Source organism: Bos javanicus, chromosome 24, assembly GCF_032452875.1.
Source record: "Bos javanicus breed banteng chromosome 24, ARS-OSU_banteng_1.0, whole genome shotgun sequence".
Lineage (NCBI taxonomy): Eukaryota > Metazoa > Chordata > Mammalia > Artiodactyla > Bovidae > Bos > Bos javanicus.
In genome coordinates, this window is record NC_083891.1 from 22202960 (window position 1) to 22224813 (window position 21854).

General features: G+C 42.9%; 1 protein-coding gene across 18 annotated transcripts in view; it reads right to left on the bottom strand.

Annotated features, from left to right (window-relative positions):
* Positions 1–358: 358 nt before the first annotated feature.
* Positions 359–21854, bottom strand: part of DTNA (dystrobrevin alpha) — a 453431-nt gene continuing 431935 nt past the window's right edge. For 12 of the 18 annotated variants that reach the window (XM_061399629.1, XM_061399630.1, XM_061399615.1 and 9 more), the window contains 6 exons: positions 17053–17212; positions 15097–15186; positions 12125–12293; positions 9456–9588; positions 7464–7512; positions 359–4003 (listed from right to left, as the gene is read on the bottom strand). In XM_061399629.1, the coding sequence (XP_061255613.1) occupies positions 7495–7512; positions 9456–9588; positions 12125–12293; positions 15097–15186; positions 17053–17212 (570 nt within the window). In that variant the 3' untranslated portion in view covers positions 359–4003; positions 7464–7494. The other 6 variants (XM_061399613.1, XM_061399614.1, XM_061399624.1 and 3 more) reach the window with 3 other exon arrangements.

Consider the following 21854-nt stretch of genomic DNA (forward strand, 5'->3'; position numbering starts at 1 on the left):
AAATGAAACAGGGTTTTTGAAAGTTGTAAAGGATTACACAAACGTTAGTTTTTTTCCCCCAACATTTGGAATTTGGGGAAGAAAAGAAAGAAGAGGAAGAGAAAAAAGGAGAGGGAGTATGGATTTTTGATCTTAATCATAACAAGGCTTCCCATGAGCAGCAGAATAGTATCTCATTTTTAAAAAGACTGCATCCTCAAAGGCAGGAAAAGGTGAAATATTTGACCTCAATTGCTTGATCCTCAATCAGCAAAAAGTCCAAGCTTCACACTCCAAACACTGACTTGTCTTTCTTAGACTAACCTCATGTTGTTTTAGGAAACATTCATTTAAACAAAAGAACAAAATACACAAGATATAGTGTTTTTAAAAACATTTTTTAATGAAGAAATAATTCCATTCCAAAATATAGACACACAATTAAATAGTTTAATCACTTCAAAATATAACATGTCCCCAGGAGGTTCCAACACACACACATACACACAAAACAATACTTAACAGCAATACAAAAAACCCATACAATAGTAGTTTTGTTACATACCCATGAATGTTGTGACATCTTTAGTGTCTCTGAATTGGTTACTTCAAATGGCGTCAAATTACAGTAGTCATAATTAAAAATGTCTTAGAGTTAATTAGCCTCAGGATATGACACCTCTGATTTTTATTTTTCCCTTCTTTTTGGTTCAAAGGTAAAAATGCCCTTTCTTCTGAGGACATGGAGTTGTTTGTGCGGAATCGAACCAAGGTGACTGCAGCAACCAAAGGCTGCTGGATCTACAACGTCTACCTACAGTTAACAGCCAAGAACTAATGAGGGTGGACAAAGATGATCAAAATAAAAGCAGACATCAGTGCTAAATTATGATGCAACAGTTTGGCTCATGCATATAAGAAAATACATAGTATATCACAACAAAGGCCACACTCTTATGTAGTTCAGTTCACATTACTACTTACAAATGAACCTTCCCTGTCTTATAGCAGATCACTCGAGAATCCATTTTTCACAATCTCCAGCACATCTCCCTCTGACCAACCACATTTACCCCGACTTCCGTCCTGACCAACCACAACTGATTCCTGAATCCCCTACAGTAGATTTCACCCTCCTCCCTCCCTCTGTTCACATGGTGCCGTGGGGGAGGGTTGGCTGTGTTAGACCAGTGCTCATTAATAGGGCATCACCTCTAATGGAGATGGATGTGCAATTCATCGTGGAACAAGAAAGAAACAACCCTCGCCAGACAGAACTGTACCTAATGGACAGGACAGGTGACACCTGCTGGGTTTGCACTTAGAACAGGCCCCAAAAGTAGATTTGGAGAGCCAAGGAAAGAAACCCGCCCAAAAACACGAAAACCCAAAATAACGCACGCCATTTTGTCTCGTTTACAGAACAGGGGTGCTTGAGTCTGGTCTCAGGGCTGACGTGGAGCTAAGAGAAAGAAAAGGTGGCTGGTTAGTCAGGAATCGGTCATTGGCAGCAGTTTCCAGAGTCCTTGCAATGACTTCGTACGATGGGATCGACAACCATGTGATGGAATTGGCAATGAACACTATGATGAGGGAAGGTTACCCACAGAACAGTCCAAACCTTAGACAAACATTATGATGCAGAAACACAAAATGATAACATCTGTCAGCTCGGTCCAGGTAGTGGCTGAACGCCACCTGCAGGGTCAGGGTTCTGAGACTGAAAACTGCCCAGCTATGATTCAGAGCCGACAGCTATGTAGGTAGCTGGGATGTAGTGGTTTTAAGTACTGAGTATGAGGCACCAGTGGCCACCTGCTCCATCTAGAGAGGTATGGGTTCACAGAGGATGGGCAGAGGGAAGGAGATGAACATTAAGACACACCAACAAAACCTGCAATAACATCCCTCTGTGCAAAGAAATCTGAGAACCGTGCAGTTGTGTCCCTTTGGTGTCAGCCTGTTCTCAGGGGCATTTGTCAGGCTGGCTCTCCAGGGAAAAATGACTAAGTACATCAAGGGGCAGAATGTGCTCCTTGCTAATGCCAACTGAGAGCTTTACTAACCCCAAGGCAAGCGATTTTGTTCCTGAGGGCAGTCAAGGAGGTGGTGTCTGACCCAACTCAGAGATGGGCGCATCTGAGAGCCCTCTGGAAAGGAAGAAGGAAGAAGTTGGGATGTCACTTCTCAGCAGGGGACCCACCAACTACCAACTCTGTGGGGTGGGAGAAAGCTTCTGCCAACCCTGGAAGCAAAATTGAATCGCTCAAACTTTGAGGGTGACTCAGAACCTTTCTTGCTTATTCTGAGTAAGGCCTTTTCAGAGATTTTATTACACAACTTTCTTCTAAAGCAGTGGTTCTTCAGCTTCTGCATGCATCAGAATCACCTGGAAAGTTCAAACACAGATGACGGGGCCCCAACCCCAGAATTTCTGATTCAGTAGGGCTGGGGTTAGGGCCTAAGAATCTGCATTTCTAATAAACTCCCCAGGTAATGCTGGCCCTGCTGGTCCAGGGACCACATTTCAAGAACCACTGTTCTAGAATGATGTTCTCTTCTTTCTTTTAAATGAGAAACAGGAATCCAGAGAAGCTGCCAATTTAAGGATAATGTATCTACTATGTTGCAGGATTTTTATTTCATCAAATCTTGAAACAAGTAGAAGATTATTTTTTTTTCATTTCCCCAGAATCCCTAAGGGAGGTCTTTGGTGCTCCCCAAAGAGGGCCCTCAGAAAGGACCATCAACAGAGTCATTCATTCTCCCTTCCTTGACAGTTCTTTTGCACATCAGCTTTTCACGGAGTGCAAGATCCCAGCTCCACTTAGGAAAGCCTGTTTCCTCTCACGTGACCACAGGAGGCTGCATGCAGAACACCAGGGAGCCAGCTAAGGCAAAACACATTCAGAAAGAAAAGGAGAGCGAACGTTTGCAAGCGCACTTTAAGCCTGTATATTTAAAGCTGAAAGGCCTCCAAACGACCTGATGGGGAACCGGTGGATGAGCGGTGCTGTTAGAAACATGCTCCCTAAAGCTAAACCGAAAGGAACCAGCCGTGGAAGAGCAGAGATAACTTGAGTCCACTGGGGGGATCTTATGGCACCTGTGGTTTATAAACAGCTTTAGTAACGAGTATTTCAAAACAGAGTTCACAGTTTTTAAGAAGATCTGTGCTGATTTTAAAAACTAGATTCTATATAATTTGAATGTTGCCTTTTTTTTGGGAATATGATCTCTATTTGAAAAAAAAAATATTTACACTAAATTCTATGGCTGATTGGTTAAGAGTATCTTGAAAGAAAACAACCCCAAGTTGGAAAGAAGCCACAGAGATTGGATTCTCCTGATGGGTTTGGTTCAAGCCTCTGCTTTCAGAGACTTGGAGACAAGTGCAGACCATGCAGGCCAAGGACCCTTCTTGGCTTTGGGGCTCTGAGTCTGTACCCTCAGGAACCAAATCCTTCGGGCTCAGTGAATAACTGCAAGTGGTTGTTTTTTTTCCAGTTGCTGTGGAAAAAAAAATGTACAGTGTATATAATCAACTGGTTTGCTAAAATCTCAGAGAATTCAGAAATGAAACTCCTAGCTATAAACAGTATTAGTAATGTCGTTGTAAACTGACCAGGTTCAATATCATGTGCAAAGGTAAGATGCTTGTTAATACTGCCATTGCGAGTAACAGCAGCATGGGATTTCAGCCTGTGTTTTCATTTCGAGGGATGAGCCATGTTACAGAAGATGTAGCTGATAAGTTAGCTTTGAACAGAAGTCTTATTTTTTTTTTCCTTCTCAAAACACACGTCTATGAACTACAAAACTTAGAACAAAAAGTTAGCTGCACTACAGTCGGCAGAACACAGTCTTTAGGGGGCGGGGGTCTGTCGGGAGCGGCTGCATGTGGTGGGTCCTCTCTTCCATGAGCTGAGGCTGCTGCCAGGCTGCCGTCTTCTCCTCTGGGGGTGCAGCTCTGTCCTTCATCACCAGCTCTCCTGTTACTTGCATCTGTCTGACTATAGCTTGCCTGGGAATAAGCAATGTGTAATTTCTTTTTTAAAGATGGAAACTGTTCTCTAAATTAGAGTTATGAAGCTTAGAATCCTCCCTTCCCCCCACCCCGAAACACACACACACACACACGCACACACAGTCCTTTCTTCCCCTGACAATCAGGAATGACCGTCTTGGGACACTGGGATACTGCACCTTCTGATAGAAGAGAGGACAAGAATCCTCAATGCTGAGACTCCTGCCTAGTGGGCACCTAAGGCATCTGGAAGGTTCAAGCACCATATACAGAAATATCTGTGTTGTCCTTTGGACAAGGACATGAAAACACTGACTCACCATCAGAATTTCATGCTAGTTTTGTTTTTGTTTTTGCCATGCTAATTAAAAAAAAAAATCCACCTTTGATCTTCCATCCTCCAATTTCTGAAGTTAGGATGTGGCTGGCCAAGGTAAGTGGAGTACCATGTGGCCAGAGGGATGGAAAAGGGACCAACCTAAGATTTGATGGGTCAAAATGGAACCTCAGTGGACTCTAATTCGGGTGCTAAGCTTTATGTGTACCGTTTCTTCCCATGTGGCTAGCTGAAAAGCAATAAAACAGATTTCTCTTGATAACTTTTGTTAATGTGTTGGTAAGTGCATATTTATCTTCAAAGAGGCCTAAGGATTTTCTTGAGCAGAGGATGGGTCTTCCATGTTTCTGGTGTTTCACCTTTTGCCCCTTAGTCATGTAGGGCTCCAGAGAAGGCAATGGCACCCCACTCCAGTACTCTTGCCTGGAGAATCCCATGGATGGAGGAGCCTGGTAGGCTGCAGTCCATGGGGTCGCTACGAGTCAGACATGACTGAGCGACTTCTCTTTCACTTTTCACTTTCATGCATTGGAGGAGGAAATGGCAACCCACTCCAGTGTTCTTGCCTGGAGAATCCCAGGGATGGGGGAGCCTGGTGGGCTGCCGTCTATGGGGTTGCACAGAGTCAGACACAACTGAAGCGACTTAGCAGCAGCAGCATGTAGGGCTCTGCTTCATGGATGCCTAATTGACTTTGAGCTGATGAAATCGACTTTCAGACCCTTGCAGAAGAGATGCATATATTTTGGGATAATTTCTGGTCTTGCAGTATAGCCAGAAAGTTCAAGTGAATAGATTTCAACAGATAAATGTTCTACAATTTCAGCTGTCTTTCTTGGTTTCATCAAGAAAAATTATAGTAGGGTAGAACTAGCTGCAAGGATGAAAAGCTACTAGTTCCTGCAGTGTTCCAGATCTTAAATTAATTTTGTCTGACTTGGTGATTTGGTGACAGACTGGTTTATATTTAGAATCCTGTGGAAGGCCATCTAGGTAGGTAAGGATGTGGTAAGTAGCAGAGGTCACAACTGTTTTAAGTTTTATTGGAAATAAAATTTGAAACAGAACATTAAAATCTTTGGCATTTATGGACAAGAACCAAATACTGCTTTTTATCTTGGTTTATGTCCAGGGCTGGGGCTTCCATTGTGGCTCAGTAGTAAAGAATCTACCTGCCAACACAGGAGACATGGGTTTGATCCCAGGGTTTAGAAGATCCCCTGGAGAAGGAAATGGCAACCCACTCCAGTATCTTTGCCTGAGAAATCTCATGGACAGAGGAGCCTGGCAGGCTATAGTCCATGGGTGGCAAAGAATTGGACATGACTTAGCAACTAAATAAAAAATGTCAAAGGCATTTTATTAGGCTTTTTAAAGAAGTATATTTTTATAAGAACTACCTACTGATGTTTAAATAATGTGCATAACAAAAATGATCAAATTGCTAGAGTTCAGAGAAAGAAAATGCTATGAAAGGAAATGTCTTGCTCCTCTGGGAAAGTAACTGGAGTGAATATTTTCAGAAATTGCTCTTGGGAACTTTTTCACTATAGTCATGATGAATCAGGAGAACTCATGGTGCAGTAGTCTCAAGTCCAAGGGAGACAGACTAAAATGTGCTCAATAAGATCTTTCCTTTTATACCCAAAGGGCCCCACAGCTCAAAAAATATATTTCATAATAACAATTACACCTTGATTTTTACTTGCTTCATCTTAACCTGAGGACCGAGACAGGAGGTCAGCAGTGTTTCAGCTAGAATATATTCATTACTAATTGATATATCATTTAGAAGACATATATTCCTTTTTCAACTTAGCAGCCAGGGTTGAGTTTCCTCTCAACTGCACTGTAGACTTATGAGATTCCATGGGTGGGAATAGACTGAATAACTAAAATAGTTACAAGTCTTATGCAGTCATGACTATGAGAGGTGTATTAGCTTTGAATTGTAATGTGGGACATCTAAATGGCCATGAGCTGGAGCCAGGGAAACCATCAGACTCATGGGACAGTGTAGCTGAAGGTGTGTCAAACGTAGCACAAAGCTGAATCCCAACCTTATTCACCTAAGTAGAGAGAACAAGCTAGTTCTGAGTCCTGGGGGTTCTCATACACTCATACAATAATCATTGTCACTCCCAGGGACTGAACTGCTTCTAAAGCACTGAGCAGAGGGCTAGGCATGTATGTGTGTGCTCAGGATGAAATGATAGTGTGTCTGCCACTAGGTTAAGCTGTAACTTGGTGTATCCCAGGGAGCACAACTCCTCTATGAGGTAGGTATTCTGATACATGTTGTACAGTGGGAACAGAGGCTCATAGAAGTCTAAGCAAGTTTTCAAAGATTATGCTGCTAGGATTTGATGGAACTCATTTTTGAAATCAGTATGTTAGAGTCCAGATCCTAAGCTTCAGACCACTATAGTCAAGTGGTCCTTGCCAATCAAATGCTAGTCTCTTTAAATTAAAAAAAAAATCTACTGAGAATTTCCCATGTATTTAGGTAAATCTCTGAAGGTGGGGGATCACAAGCCACAGAAAAGGTATTTTAAATCAATGTATATCTTGCTGAATTCCATGATGGGTGTGAATTAGCTGTTCCAAAAGCGTAAGGCTGTGGAAGCTTCCCTCTGTGCTTTGCTTCTCTTGTTTTCTTTAGTGATTCATGTTCTTGATTTCACTGGTTAAGGTGCACACTTTGATATTTTGGGGCCTAAGTACAGCAGGACTAAGGAGCTGACTCATTTCTGCAAGTGCTGAGCAAGCTTGCATTTTTCTCTCTCAAGTGCCAGAGAGGTTGAAACCTTGGATGCAGTTATGATCAGCAAATTGGCTTTATAGCTGCACATTTCTGGGGCACCTTTGGGTTACAGAAATTCCTCTGCCAGTTTTCCTAATTCATAGAGTAAAAAGTGAACTCCCAAGGTTGTCTGCCAAATCGCCACTGGACTAGAGCGATATGTTTCATGGCCCAGGATGATTCTTTGCTATCAGCAGGGGAAGAGGATAGTTTACCATAGAAAAACCCCAAGAGATAGTGCTTGTGCATGTAGGTTACAAGTGATCAGAATCCAGGGTACAGTGACCACCTTTCCTCCTAAATAAGTGGATACTTACTTGAGAGGAGAGTGATAAAAGGCTATTGCATTCAACCTTGCAAGCTGACCTGTGGGTGACAAAGGACACAAACAAGAAAGGTGACACGTCAAGTCTGTGATGCAGTCAAGCTGGTGAATTATTTGGTTGGAAGCCATGCAGAAAGGTAGATAGACAGACAGAGAGAATCCAGGGAATGCAAGTAACTTTCTGACCCATCCAACAGCTCATAGAGCAGTCAAGGAAAAACCACTTCAACCTTCTCCAGGACATATAACACATGGACCCATTACAATCTCTTCGTCCTTTTCTTTGTCTTTTCTTTGAAGTCACTGGTTGTAGTGAGGAAAGGCAAGAGAGAGAGAGAAGGAGCTTAAAATCTACCAGATGGCAGGAACTCCAATGGAAGCTGATGCTGTTAATAGAATTTCCTTTCATTTTGCTTGTATCAGGTTAAATCTCTAGTTCATCGAAATAAATAAAAATCTAATACCTTATATGAAATGACTCCTTTTCTTAAAAAAAAAAATTAGAATTTCAGTTATGGTTGTCACCAAAATCCAGAAACTAATGTGGGCTCCCAGAGGGAGGTCTAATAGGCGCCTCTAACAGCATGAACCAGAATATTGATTATTTAACCACCTCTCTCTCTCCTTCTGTGCAGCAGGGCCAAAAGGAGATATACGTAGGAATGCCACCCCTCAGAGTTCCCAGAGACACCCTGGGGCTTCATCCGGGCAAATTTCCTCCTGTGGACAGGCCATAGAAGTTGCGAAGAAAAACGTTCTCCCTGGTGTACACTTGGGGCAGGTCTGATTATGCAGGATTCAAATACGGCTTTACATATCTGGTCCCTCTTTGTTTATCTAGGCCTACACTCTGAAGTTATTCTGAAACACAACTGTTTTGGAACATTCCAGAGGCAAAACTTCTGTTTTATATTGTCAAGATGGGGTTAGTAGGCTTCCCTCTTGCTCTGTTCTTCTTGGGAAAATATTTCCAAGCAATCTACAGATGTATGAGTAGTAGATAACTTATTTTATCTGCTATTCTTTCTTCCAATAACAGAGTAAGAGAGAACTACTGCTCCAAAGATGGTGGAAAAAACGTATCTGGATATTGGACAGAAAGCCTGACCTGATAAAAATAACCCACTGGGGCCTGGTGGGGGGCAGTAGGTCTCAACCATCCAAATACCCCTGTCCTCCTAGAACCCCGGCAAGATGGAGGGAGGGGAAACGTACCAGGTAAATAGACAGGGGAGTAGAACAATCTCCATGGGAAAATGCATCCCCATAAGGATAATATTATTCCCCATTGCGTGTGTTATGTCAGGTGAATTCTCAGATGGATTATCATGCTATCCAGGATATATGACAGTCTGTCCAACCACACCCTGCTGAATGGGGGCCTACATTTCCCCCAGCATTTCTAGCTGAGGCTTGTCACTCTTTGACTTCTTAACATTTGATACGAGGCAGGCAGGGAGGGAAGTTGAGGACAAGTGATTCAAGAACAGAGGTATACTTATGCTTAGTCAATTTCCTTGTGCCCTGTGGCCCACCCAAGGGCATAGAATCCCAGAATATTTATGGGGGACTGGTTCCAGGATACCCCAATCCTGCAGATGCCAGCATCCATGGATACTCAAAGTCCCCTCCAGTTGAGCCTCAGTATCCACAGATTCTGAATCTCCTGACATGGACAGCCAGCTGTATCTTTTCTTAAAAAGTGCTTTCCTAATCATCTTGGAGGGTCATGAACTATATTATCACCATGGAAGGCCTCTTTTCATTTTCCAGCTCAGAATTTATAGAAATACTTGATGAATGACAGCTATAAGAAGCATTAAACCTTTCTCTGTCTTAGAATTCATGGGCTGAGGAGTACTGTCAGAATATTCCAGAAAGGGAGGGTGGAAGGAAGGAGAAGGCACCAAGTTTTGGAATAACGTGAAAGATCCAGCCACCGAGGGGCTGAAGTGGTGGGTGGTGTGGGGTGGGGTCTCGGTACCTGATAGGCTTCGTCCTGTAGCTTCTGTTTTAGGTATTCCTCCATCTTCAGCTCATTCTCCAGCTGCCGGACAGAGTCATCTTCATAGTTCTCATCCTCTGGCCGCACGTAGGGGTCCCCGTCTTCTGTAACCCTGGAGTCAACCACAAAGGGCGTTTTGGAGCAAATCTTAAAAGGCAAATATGAGTGGAACCCCTGTATTACCTGCTGTTCTGGGCACACATTTATTTTGTCTCTAATTCACTTCTTTGCTTCAATTTACTTCAATGTAGGATTTTCTTTGACATGATGAAAAAAACTTGAAAGACGCTTTGGAAGTTTGGAGAAATATATGATCAAGGTGTTCTCATAGGCAGTTTTTCTAGGGTAGTCTGGTGATCGTTGTCACCTGTTTTCCTAGAGTTTCCTGGAATGAGTTGTCCTTTAAATGTTTGCCATTCTTAAAAAAAAGGCAGGCTTATCTTTTGAGAGGATACAGTTTTCCCAATTTGGGGGCTTAAAAAAATGGAGTTCAAAAACACTTTCTATAAGGAAAGTGAGCCCTCTAGTGAAATAATGTCTAAGAATATTTGTTTGTAATTTAATGCTCTTTGTGTTCTGCATGTATATAGGCCCATGCACTCATGTGCTGTATTTTTATGGTAGAATCAAGGCTCAGAGTATCAGCCAATCAATGTCAGGGAGACTACTATTCTAACCCACAGCTCTTGATCTTAAAGATGTATACTATCTCTGACTTTAAGAAATCCATTTAAATTGTCCAATTCCACCATGAAACAAATGGATAAAAATGATCTCATTCACTAATGTGTGACTCTCCATCTATTCACCCAAGTATATATAAAGTTCTTCCTGGGACTGAATATAAATTCACTACCTAAGTCATATGACTAAAATATGCTCGGGCTAAAACACAGTACATGCTTAGATAGTACAGATATTAAAATATCCCCTAAAATGAAAAAGAGTGGTCAAGTAGAAGTTTCTGGGTTGGAACATAAATGCCAATGTTCATGTTTATTTATATCTGTACGGCATGTTCTTGTTATTTTTAGAGGTTTGGGGCCAGCCTAAATAGGTCTGCAAGGCCTCTGTAAACTTTCCCTTCCCAACCCCCACAGCCCTGTTGGTAGTTGGTCCTGCTACCAGCCTGCCAGGAACAGCAGATCGGGTGGCTTTAGCTACAGTCTTGGATCTTGCGAGTGGATCAAGAAAGTTTTAGGTCACCACTATGTAGATGCTCAATTATAAAAAATCACATAGATACATTATTTACCAGACTGAACTGATCACAGTTCTCCAGTCTGAATAACAAACAAATCAAATAATTCTAAATTATAGAGGGAAGGACAAGAAAGCGAACTACAATTAAAAGCAGCAGCCTCCTGCCACATAAAATCATAACTGTTTTGTTTTGATATTATGCTCTCTGCCTTTTCACAGCTGGCTTTCAAACCATGTCTATTTATAATTTCCCATTATTACTGGTCTTTTTACTCACTCCTTGGATGGAGAGTCAAAACACCAGAAAGGCCTCTGGTTAGTTTCTTCTTTGGGGCTTTAAAACAGACAGTTTATTTTTGTAGACGAGTCTGCAGTTCTTCTCATGTTAAGCCCCACCACCCTTCTGTAGCTTTTTTTTAAACTGCTCATCAACTCCCTTTTCCAGCTTCTGGGTGAGCCCTTGTCCACATTTCTCAGAACTCCACTTATTTAACTTTCTTCATTTTATTCTTTTCCCTCCCAAGCTGGGCTGTGCAGGTCTGTCCTTGCTTTGCCTTTGTTTCTCAGCTTTAACTTTTTCTGTCTGACTACTTGGAGCTGATCCAAGGTCACAGTCTAGTCGGGAATGTCACTGATTCTACTGGCTCCTGTCAAGCTACAGAAACCTAATTGGGTGAAAATCTTTGTAAAATGTCTTTTGAAGGTCAGATTTATACATATTCAACAAGTCAAGCAAATTGGACTTCTTTGTAACGAGATTTTTATACATTTAGTTATTCAAATCGCAAGTGCATAGATGATGTTTATACTCACTTGAAACAGAGGCCTCTCTAGTATCACCGGGTCCCTTAAGAGTGAATCTAGTAAATTCGGAAGACAGGATGATTTATCTTCTGAACTAGTCTATGAGTCCTGGGATGCTGGGAGTGATTTTTGACACTATTTTGTATCTAACTGGTTGAGTGCCTTGGGCAGGCCAGGATCTCAACAGGCACTGGCTGGTTTTCGTTACTGATACTCTGGAAATTGTTAGGAGGAAAAGTCACAATGAGAAGTTGAAACGAAGCGCCCTTCTACCTGGGTTTCCCAGGGGGTGCTAGTGGTAAAGAACCCGTCTGCCAATGCAGGAGACACAAGAGACTCGGGTTCGATCCCTGGGTCAGGAGGATCTCCTGGAGGAGGGCGTGGCAACCCACTCCAGTACTCTTATTGGAGAATCCCATGGACAGAGGAGCCTGGTGGGCTGAAGCCATAGGGTCACATAGATTGGGACATGCCTGAAGTGACTTAGCACACACACACCCTTCTACCTTTTCTGGCAGAAAAGGAAACTGTGTCATTCCTTTCCAAAATGAAAAACTAAGCAACCATGTTTTTATTTTCCTATGCTCCCTGCAGAGTGTTCTGTTGCTGAAAAAAACACCCCCCAGGCAGAAGATACTCACATGTCCCCACGCATGGTGCTCGGGGTAGCTCCACTGTGAAGGTACCCAGGTTTTCGGGCGTGGATTTGTGCTAGAAAAGCTTTTTCAGAGGTTGGTGATGGGACCAGATCTTCAAACTGAGTCCGTGCAAATTCAGAATCCACGTTACTATCAGTTTCACTCCCCACCTCTATTAGGTACAATTGAAGAAAGTAAAGAGTATCTTAGATTTTTTTATGATCATCCAATAAAGGGCTAGGCTTAACATAAATTAACCTGTGCTGTGTAAAACACTGACCAGCTACTGTACACAAGTCAAGTGAGTGTTCATTTGTTTTCAAAATGAATTGATATTGACATGAATTACCATAAAATCAGGAAGACTCTTGAAAGTCCCTTGTACTGCAAGGAGATCCAACCAGTCCATCCTAAAGGAAATCAGTCCTGAATATTCATTGGAAGGACTGATGTTGAAGCTGAAACTCCACTATTTTGGCCACCTGATGCGAAGAGCTGACTCATTTGAAAAGACCCTGATGCTGGGAAAGATTGAAGGCAGGAGGAGAAGGGGACGACAGAGGATGAGATGGTTGGATGGGATCACTGACTCAATAGACATGAGTTTGAGTAAACTCTAGGAGCTGGTGATGGACAGGGAGGCCTGGCGTACTGCAGTCCATGGGGTCGCAAAGAGTTGCCACTGAGCGACGGAACTGAACTGAAACATAAGACCATTTAGAATACAGTTTTGTCTTTTTTGGGGCTTCCCTGGTGGCTTAAATGGTGAAGAATCTGCCTGAAATGTGGGAGATCTGGGTTTGATCTCTGGGTCAGGAAGATCCCCTGAAGAAGGGAATGGCAACACACTCCAGTATTCTTGCTTGGAGAATTCCATGGACAGAGGAGTCTGGTGGGTTATAGTCCATGGGGTTGCAAGGAGTTGGACACGACTGAGCAACTAACACACACACACACACACACACACACACACTGTCTTTTTTAAATCTCAATAATGTTACAAGGAATTTTTGTCTTAATAACTGACAATTCTCCAAGCATTCTGTTTTTCCCCCTCTTCTTTAAAACTGTTGTTACTTTTGCTTAATATTATTGGGTTGGCCAAAAGGCTTGTTTGGGGTTTCCATGAGCAACTATTAGGGAAAATCTACTTTAACTTAAGATAAACAAACCTAAAACACTACATTCACTTATTATTTCAAAGTACTGTAAGAGTATAAACTAATAGTACTCTGAAACATCCCCAATGAGAATGTACTCATTTTCTTCATCATTTGCTAGGGCACTGGGTATATGCCACTAACCATGATATATATATTAACTACTGTCATTTTTATCCTATCTGGTAATCTTAACCTAAAATAATAGCAGCAATTTATATTGCTATTATTTTAGGTTAAGATTACCATTTCATTATTTTAACTCTAATTATAGAGACTTTCAGAAATTTAAGTCCAGATTTTGTTTTTAATGGTGAAGTTTTATTTTTACAGTTTTTGTAATCTCAACTACATGACCACAGTCCTGAAAAACAGTCATATTGCTAGTAGGGCTTTCATGAATAGATGAAATGTATTCCTAACTAGCAATATATTTATTTGTATATTAACACTGTTAAATTGTCTAAAACTCTGTAGTATTATTAGGATAAAGAGTACTGCAATTTTATGCTATATATTTTCTGGGAAGATCTTTCTTTGGTGGTATTGCAAAGGTGAATTTAAGTTTGTTGTTGTTTAGCGGCTAAGTCATGTCCAGCTCTTTTGCGACCCTATAGACTATAGCCCACCAGGCTCCTCCGTCCCAGGCAAGAATACTGGAGTAGGTTGCCATTTCCTTCTCCAGGGCATCTTCTTCTCCTAGGGATCAAACCCTTGTCTCCCGCATTGGTGGGCAGATTCTTTACCACTGAGCCACTTAGGAAGCCCAAATTTCAGTTTAGCTTCATTCAAATAGCCACGCATTCCAAATTAACAGAGCCTAAATTAGTAAATAAGACATTTGACCTTATAAACTAACTTCAGCATCATGTCACATTGGGTCATGATATATTTAACAGTGGCTACCTTGGAATTCTCGATTTTTAAAAAATGTTATTTTTAATTGGAGGGTAATTATAATATAATGATGGTTTCTGCCATACATCAACATGAATCAGCCACAGGCATACCCATGGGATTCTGGATTTACAAGTCAATTTTAATATTTTTCTTTATTCTTTTCTGCATTTTTCAAACTTTCTGCATTAAGCATGTATTTATAGTCTTTTCATCAGCAAAATGTAAACAGTACTAAAAAATCTAACATCCCAACAAAATGTCACATAGATCTTTAAAAAATCTTTTTCTACTTGACAATGAGAAGATCTCTTTTAAACAGCAAAGTTGTTTCTAATTGTAAATAACTGGAATCAACCTAAATATTAAACATTAAATGAATAGTTAAACTAGAGTAGTTTAGCTTACAGTAAATGTTATTTTCTTCTTTATACAATTCTGAGTTATTAACTATTTTGGGGGTAATAAATAAAGTTAAGAATAGACCCTGATGTTGGGAAAGATTGAAGGCAAAAAGAGAAGGGGGCGGGCAGAGGATGAGATGGTTAGACAGCATCACCAATTCAATGGACATGAATTTGAGCAAACTCTGGGAGATAGTGGATGACAGAGAAGCCCAGCGTGCTACAGTCCATGGGGTCGCAGAAAGTTGGATAAGACTTAGAGACCGAACAACAACAAATAAGGTTTAAAGATAATGCTGAAATCTCCAGAGGCCTTTCTTAAAAGTTTACCTATAAAGTGTTAATTATTAAACTCAAGATGGTCTCACATTTCTCACTCAGACAATAAACATCTTAAGAATGCAGAGTTTTCAGCTAAAAAGATGGCACCTAAGTGTTCTATGAGCAGATCCCTAACAGAGGTTATGGGTCCTTCTGCAGTGAGCAGACAGATAAGAGGGGACCAGGGACTCACCAGAATTCAACTCTTTCACGAGAGAGGACATGGTGTTCGTGATGGAATCTGCTGCTACTAGTAAGTCATTCCTTAAATTTCTTCTTGAGCCTTAGGAAAGAATGATAACGGAAAAAAAATTCAATACTCTCCTTTTCCCCCAATTTTTATGCTGTTTATCATTCCCATTGAAATTCTACAGCAAGAAAACTTCCAAGACTTCTTTTCAAAAGTGCTTTGGTTCATTTCCTGAAAAAAAATACTTTGTGTTCAGGGCAATGGCCTTTGATGTATGAAGACATGGCAGCTGATGGGGATTCATACAATTTATTGTTCAAACTGGGACAATTTTACAAGTGAAAGGGGTGGTATTGGTAACAAGAATGAGGACTTCTCTGGTGGTCCAGTGGTTAAGACTTTGCCTTCCAATGTAGGGGGTGCGAGTTCAATCCCTGGTTGGGGATCTAAGGTCCCACATGCCTCACAACCAAAAAACCAAAACGAAACAGAAGCAATATTGTAACAAATTTGATCAAAGTTTTAAAAATGGTCCACATCAAAAAAAAAAAAAAAAGTCTTAAAAAAATGACTGGGTGACCTGGCACAAACAGGGATGGTGGCAGGTAAACCGGCATATGTGATCACCCTACTTAGGTATTGCCCTCATAGATGAAAAGTCTGGTTTCCCCACCAGAGCTGTGCCTTCCCAGCAGCTGCTACTGCTGTAGCCATTACCTGGTGGCTGAAGTGCATCAGATTCTGATCTCCAGCATTTCAGCCTCCACTTCCCAGCAGGGCTCCCCAAACTCCCCCGACTATTTCAGGTACCTCTTGGGAATGGGAACCCTGTGCACCGAATGTCCTCAGAGGGTGGAAAAGGCGTGACGATTCTTGCTCCTGCTGCCAATACATGGGCAGAAGATGTATGCCAAATACCCTGACTCGGAACTTAGACCATATTTCTCTATGGTTGAGAAAGATTATTATGAGATTTCCATCACACTAAGGGTTCAAACGGGGCCTTCTCTGGTGGCTCAGTGGTAAAGAATCTGCCTGCCAGTGCAGGAGACTTATGTTTGATCCCTGGGTTGGGAAGATGGCCTGGAGAAGGAAATGGCAACCCACTCCCGTATTCTTGCCTGGGAAATCCCATGGACAGGGGAGTCTACTGTGCTATAGTCCAAGGGGTCGCAAAAGAGTTGGACATGACTGAGCAACTAAACAATAACAACAGCAAGGGTTAAAAGGATATTTGTGTGCTGGCCTGGGAGCAGGGCAAGGAGCCCAATTGAGGGCTAAGTCCATAATACGTTTAAAAAAGAAGCTCAACATTCCAAATACGTGGCTTACAGATAAACTTCGGCAGGAAGAGAAACAGCCTCGCAGTACATACATGGCTAGAAGAGGCAGCAGTGGGAGAATGCTGTTTGTCATCTCCAATCACTCTCTGCCCTCCTCTGTGAACTGTGGGGGCCTCGCCTCCCAGCCCCAGGACACAGAGGCAATGAGTCAACTCTCTAAGGCATCTGGAAGGTGACTAAGCATCCTTTTCGATTGTCTCTGTGCTAAAGAGATGGGCTTGTTTACTCTCAAATCTTGAGTTTCCTTTCATGTAAAAAGAAGAAAGCCGGAAATATCTTGCAGGATTTTCAAATGGATTACATTCATATAATTTCCTAGGGATACTGTTGGAAGGATTTTTTTTCCTTTCCCTTAAGGAGCAAAGGCTCATTAAAAAAAACAGGGCAGGGCAAGAGAAGCCAGAAGATAAGATGGTGAAGGGATGAACAGATCAGCGTAGGGAGGTGCTAAAAGGTCTTTCAGGCTTGGCTCTGACACAAGCCACGGAACAGTCTAGAACATCTTTGGTATTGGCTCTGATAACTGTAGAACACGCAATCCTTGGCGACTTTGTTTTTGGTCACATAAAGCAGAACACAGCAAAGTAATACCGATAATAATAGAAATGCCACTTACTTTGTGCAAACGCCTCCTGTACGTCTCCCCCTACCCCCGTGAGTGAGTCCTGAGGCGTGGGGGTCGGGGTGGAGCAGGCGGACGCGGACCGCACCGGCATGGGGATGGGCCTGCTGATGGTGTGGCTAGGGGAGGAGCGGGGGGAGCCTGCCCCCTGGGTCTGGAGAGACAAGGCAAGCCATTAATTTGTTTTCCCCAAGAAGATGCCAAATGCCCTTCCCAGTGCCTCTGTTAAATGTTAAAAACCGTGACAATGGAATCCCAAAGCGAGCTGAAGTTCTAGGTCATGGAGATGGCAATGCTCAACTTGAATTGCAGGCGCAGACCGTTTAGGACCTTACCGGACATAGTCTGGAGTTTGGGTTACAAACCGAAAGCGGAGATTATTAGTACCACGTTCACTGTTCTACGTCATAGATGAGATGTTTGCCCACGTAATGAAACTACTGTTAAGCAGTGATAATTTCAAGGTGTTTATTTTCTCCTTGAAAGAAGATCTATACAGAATAAAAAGACATTAGGAAAAAATTTAAACTCGGAGACTATTTAGGATGGATGTGGTATATTGCTCTTCCTAAATTTTCAACCAGTCTGTCCTGCCATCATCTGCAGAGAATAATTTATAGTGCTTATCATGTTATGCCATATTGTGTGTATTAAATCTCAAATTAAGACTCAAATGAGGTGTAAATTGTTTAGTCCCTACTTTACAGGAAAAGTTGACTGTTGAATTGCTCTGATTCAGGGATTCAAATGAGGATGAGAAACATAGAAATCTTGGTTTCCAGTTTGGGGGTAATGCTTCCTATAGGAATTGTCTTTCTCTTCACCTATGAAAAAGCAATATTCTAGCAGTAAGAACAGTGGGATTTAAAAATGAGTGAAGAAAAAGGAGAAAACAACTTAAAAGTCATTCATCTCCTCACTCCAACCCTCAGCAGGAAATCATTCTGAGACTTGTCACACCTTGAATTTCATAGGTTCGGCTCTGCAGTGAGGTCTCTTGGAATCATTTTCTGTTTTAATAATTAGTTTACAAAGGCAGTCAAGTCAGCACAAACATGAAAATGTAAGAAGTGCATATACAACAGATTAGATGTTCACATAAATTGCATTCCAGCCCGCTGGGGCTGGCCAGGGAGAGTGAGGACTATTTCACAGCAAGCTCCAGAGATTCATCATCACCCCATTCAAACCCCAGACATGCACCACCAGAGCAGTGCTCTGGAGTATTCCATTTAGGTCTTTGCTGTGGGTTCAGCTGCTTGCAGTTAAAACACACAACATCAATCCTGTAAAATGCCATGCTGTTAGCTTTCCAGGGCTCCAGCATCACACATAAAAGTCAAATCTATAAATTGAGAAAAATCCAGAATTAAAAATGAAGCAAAACAGAAAATAACTCATGTGATGCTTGAGGCGCTGAGGATTCCACTCTTTCACTCACAACAGTACCTTGGAGTGGCCCGTGAGGCCCAGAGAAGTGAAGTTTGCCTGCTGGTGATGCTTTGCAGCCCCTTGCCCCAGCCTTCTCCGGGATGGACCTGGTTTACCCTAGCGAACTTGGGCAGCTCAAGGTCATTATGGTGACTCCTCTGCTGATGAGCTACCTGGACACCTCCCTGCATCTCACACCAATAGGTGGTGACTTCACTTTTGAGTCATGCTTCGCCATGTACAAAAGGTTTTCACATACATTCCCACTGGTGTCTCTCCATGACCTACTGAAGTAGGCCCCATTATGCTAAATGTGCCGTCATGGACCACAAGGTTCAGAGAGGTGAAAAGAATTGTCCAGGAGATGGGGCTAGAGGGTCTGGGCTGGGGCCTGAGCCCAGGTGCTCTGCCTGCCCTGGGTTGTAGATGGCCTGGATGGCCTATGGCTGGTGGAGGGTCCCTAAAGGAGACAGGTGTTGATCAGTTCCCCTGAGGTCAGGCGCCTCTCCCTGGCAACCCTCCTGTGTATCCTTTCCAAGACAGGCCCTTGGCAGGGCTCCTTGCCCCTTCTCATCTGTTTTCTTTACCAAGGACCCAGATGCAGATGGCAGGAGGGACTGGCCATGAGAAGCTGGACAGGGGGGTTGAAGGAAGAAGACTTCTCTTGGCTACACAGGGTGGGTTACCTTCTCTACCCTGGAAGCCACATCCTCTTCCGTGATAGGAGGTTCATAATAATAATAAAACTCCACTCTTGTATGCAATTTATAGTCTCTAGAGCATATCGGCATGCCTTAGTTTGCTTTATTCTCTCACTAATAAGTGCTAGGCATGATAGTAGCTTATGTCTCAATAGCAATTGATGGTCTAGAAAGCACCTTAATCCCATCTATTTCACTTAATCCTCTCAACAACCACTTGAGGTATGAGTACTCCCATTTTTCAGGTTAGCAAGACTCAGAGGTCATAATCACCCAAGGTCTCCGAGCTAGTGAAGGACAGAGATGAAATGGACCCCCCAGCCTTTAGCCCACAAGGCCAGGGTTTTCCTACATCACCACAGCTACTTCTCAGGATTGTGGGCACTGGGACCAACCTTCACATGCTTCCATTGCTGTTTCGAAACATACTGTCACTAATGTTGAAAGGGTGAGCTACCCAAAGGCTCAGAAGATGCAGGACAAGGATGCACTGGAGAGTGTGTTGGAGCAGTGGTCTATGGCTTTCTGCTGGGCTATGCAGTAGAACCTTCTAGTTACTGCTCATGGAGAGCAGTGTGAGTGCCAGAGTGGCAGAAGAGCCTTTGGGCTGTTTATCAATCAGTTCAGAAATACAGGCCCCCCGTCTCTTATCTGCAAATATGAAATCCAATGGGCTACATGTGTTGTTTCCTAACTGCTATGAGGCTACTTATGTGGTATCTGCACTATATTGAGTTTCTAAAACCAGATTCTGAGTTCTGGAGCATCTCTGGACCCAGTGATTTTGGATATGGGGCTGTGGGCCTGTGTTTCAGTATCTGATGTTACTGGGGCTGTAGTGCATGCCAGCCCTGCTCACACCTGTGCCACTGGATTATGTACCATATGATGTTCCTGGGGCTGCTGCCACAGGGTACCACAGGGCACCATGCCACCTTTGGGTACCACACTGGCCTCCGCTCTCCCTGCTTAACACCATGTCTCCAAAGCCAACTTTCCCTACCCCTTTCTGCCTCTTTCCTGTCTTCAAAACTCCCATGAGTAGACTTGTGTTAAGAGAAAAATAACAGATTGTGGTTATATGTTAAGGGAAAAACAATTGACTGAGTCTAAATTACACCCATGTGTGAATGACTAACAGCTACTATCTCCTAAATGAATTTCTAATTGGTGCAATTACAAGCAGTCTGATTGTATGAAGAAATTAGGTGGATGATTCGGTGCTGAAGTAAAGATTCAGCTGCATCTTTTCCCCAGTCATGACCAGTCTTTACCCGGACCTGGGGGTAGAATCCTGGCTCCCTGGGTTATCAGGGCCCACCTCCCTCTGTCAGCACTCGATGACAGTAGACACCAGGGGCTTTGCTGGTGGCTCAGATGGTAAAGCATCTGCCTGCAGTGCAGGAGACCTGGGTTTGATCCTTGGGTCACGAAGATCCCCTGAAGAAGGGAATGGCAACCCACTCCAGTATTCTTGCCTGGAGAATTCCATGGATGGAGCCTGGCAGGCTACAGTCCATGGTATCACAAAGAGTGACTAACACTTTCACTTTCAGACTTACTGCTGGGAACACCATCTCAGGCCTTCCTGACTACTGTTCTTGCTGGACCACTAGGGAAGGCAGTTATCTCTTAGCTTTGGGGTAGAAGAGTGAATATGGTACAGTTTCATTTTCACAGGTGTATCCTGTAGCGAACTGTGGCCTCTGGCCTGGTCATGAGGCATGGCCGTTGGGTAACAACTTTAGAAGAGTTAGAGTGAATAATCTCTGTGAACATCCTTTCTTGGAAATTACTCAGTGATTAATGGAGCAAAGACTTAAGGGACAATGGTCCATGCAGATCAATATATAGATTTCAAATTCCTGAGGAGAGAGTTGATTTATGGACGAAGGAAACAATTCATCATACTTGGCAAATTTAAAATAGCTCTCTTCCCAGAGAATAAATGAAAAATTCATTTCTACTCTCCGTTCTCTGAGAATCCACTCAACCTGCTGTTGTATCAATTTTTAAAAAGTGTGACAAGATCCATAAATTTTCTGATTTTTTTCCAGGAAGGATTTGGGTTTCCACTCTGTCCCAGAAAGGAATGAGGCTTCAGGGGAAGTGCCCAGTGTCACTTTGTGGAACCAGCACCATCTAGAGGAATGGCCAAGCAGATGGTCAAGAGACAAGGGGAGGTGGTACTATGGACTCTCCCCAACCCAGGTCACCCACTCCCCGAAAGTCAGCCTCTCAAGTTTGGTGGAGAAAGCAGCACAGTCAGGCCTGCCTGATTTTATGTGGCTGCCTGTTTAGTGACATCCAACCCTTTTCTCATCCTTTCTTCCAAACCACCCTGATTATCATCACAGGGCTTCATGTGGGGATGCAGATGAGGTGCCTAATTCTGATTGGTCAGACAGGAAGCACCATGTGCCTTGCGTCTTACAGCAGAGATTTCCAGGCAGAAAAGAGGAAGCACTGTGGGAGACAGAGGAGCATTCCAGGGCTTGGAGTACCAGGGAAAGGCCTGGGGAGTCTGAGGGGTACTGCAGACATGCTGGGGTAGCCAGTGGGGTTGATACACCAGGCTTGCTGTGAGGAGTGGAACAGATGAAGCCGGAAAGAGCTGGAGCCAGGTGTGGGGGCCTCCAGCGTCATTAAAGGGGCTTAGCCTTT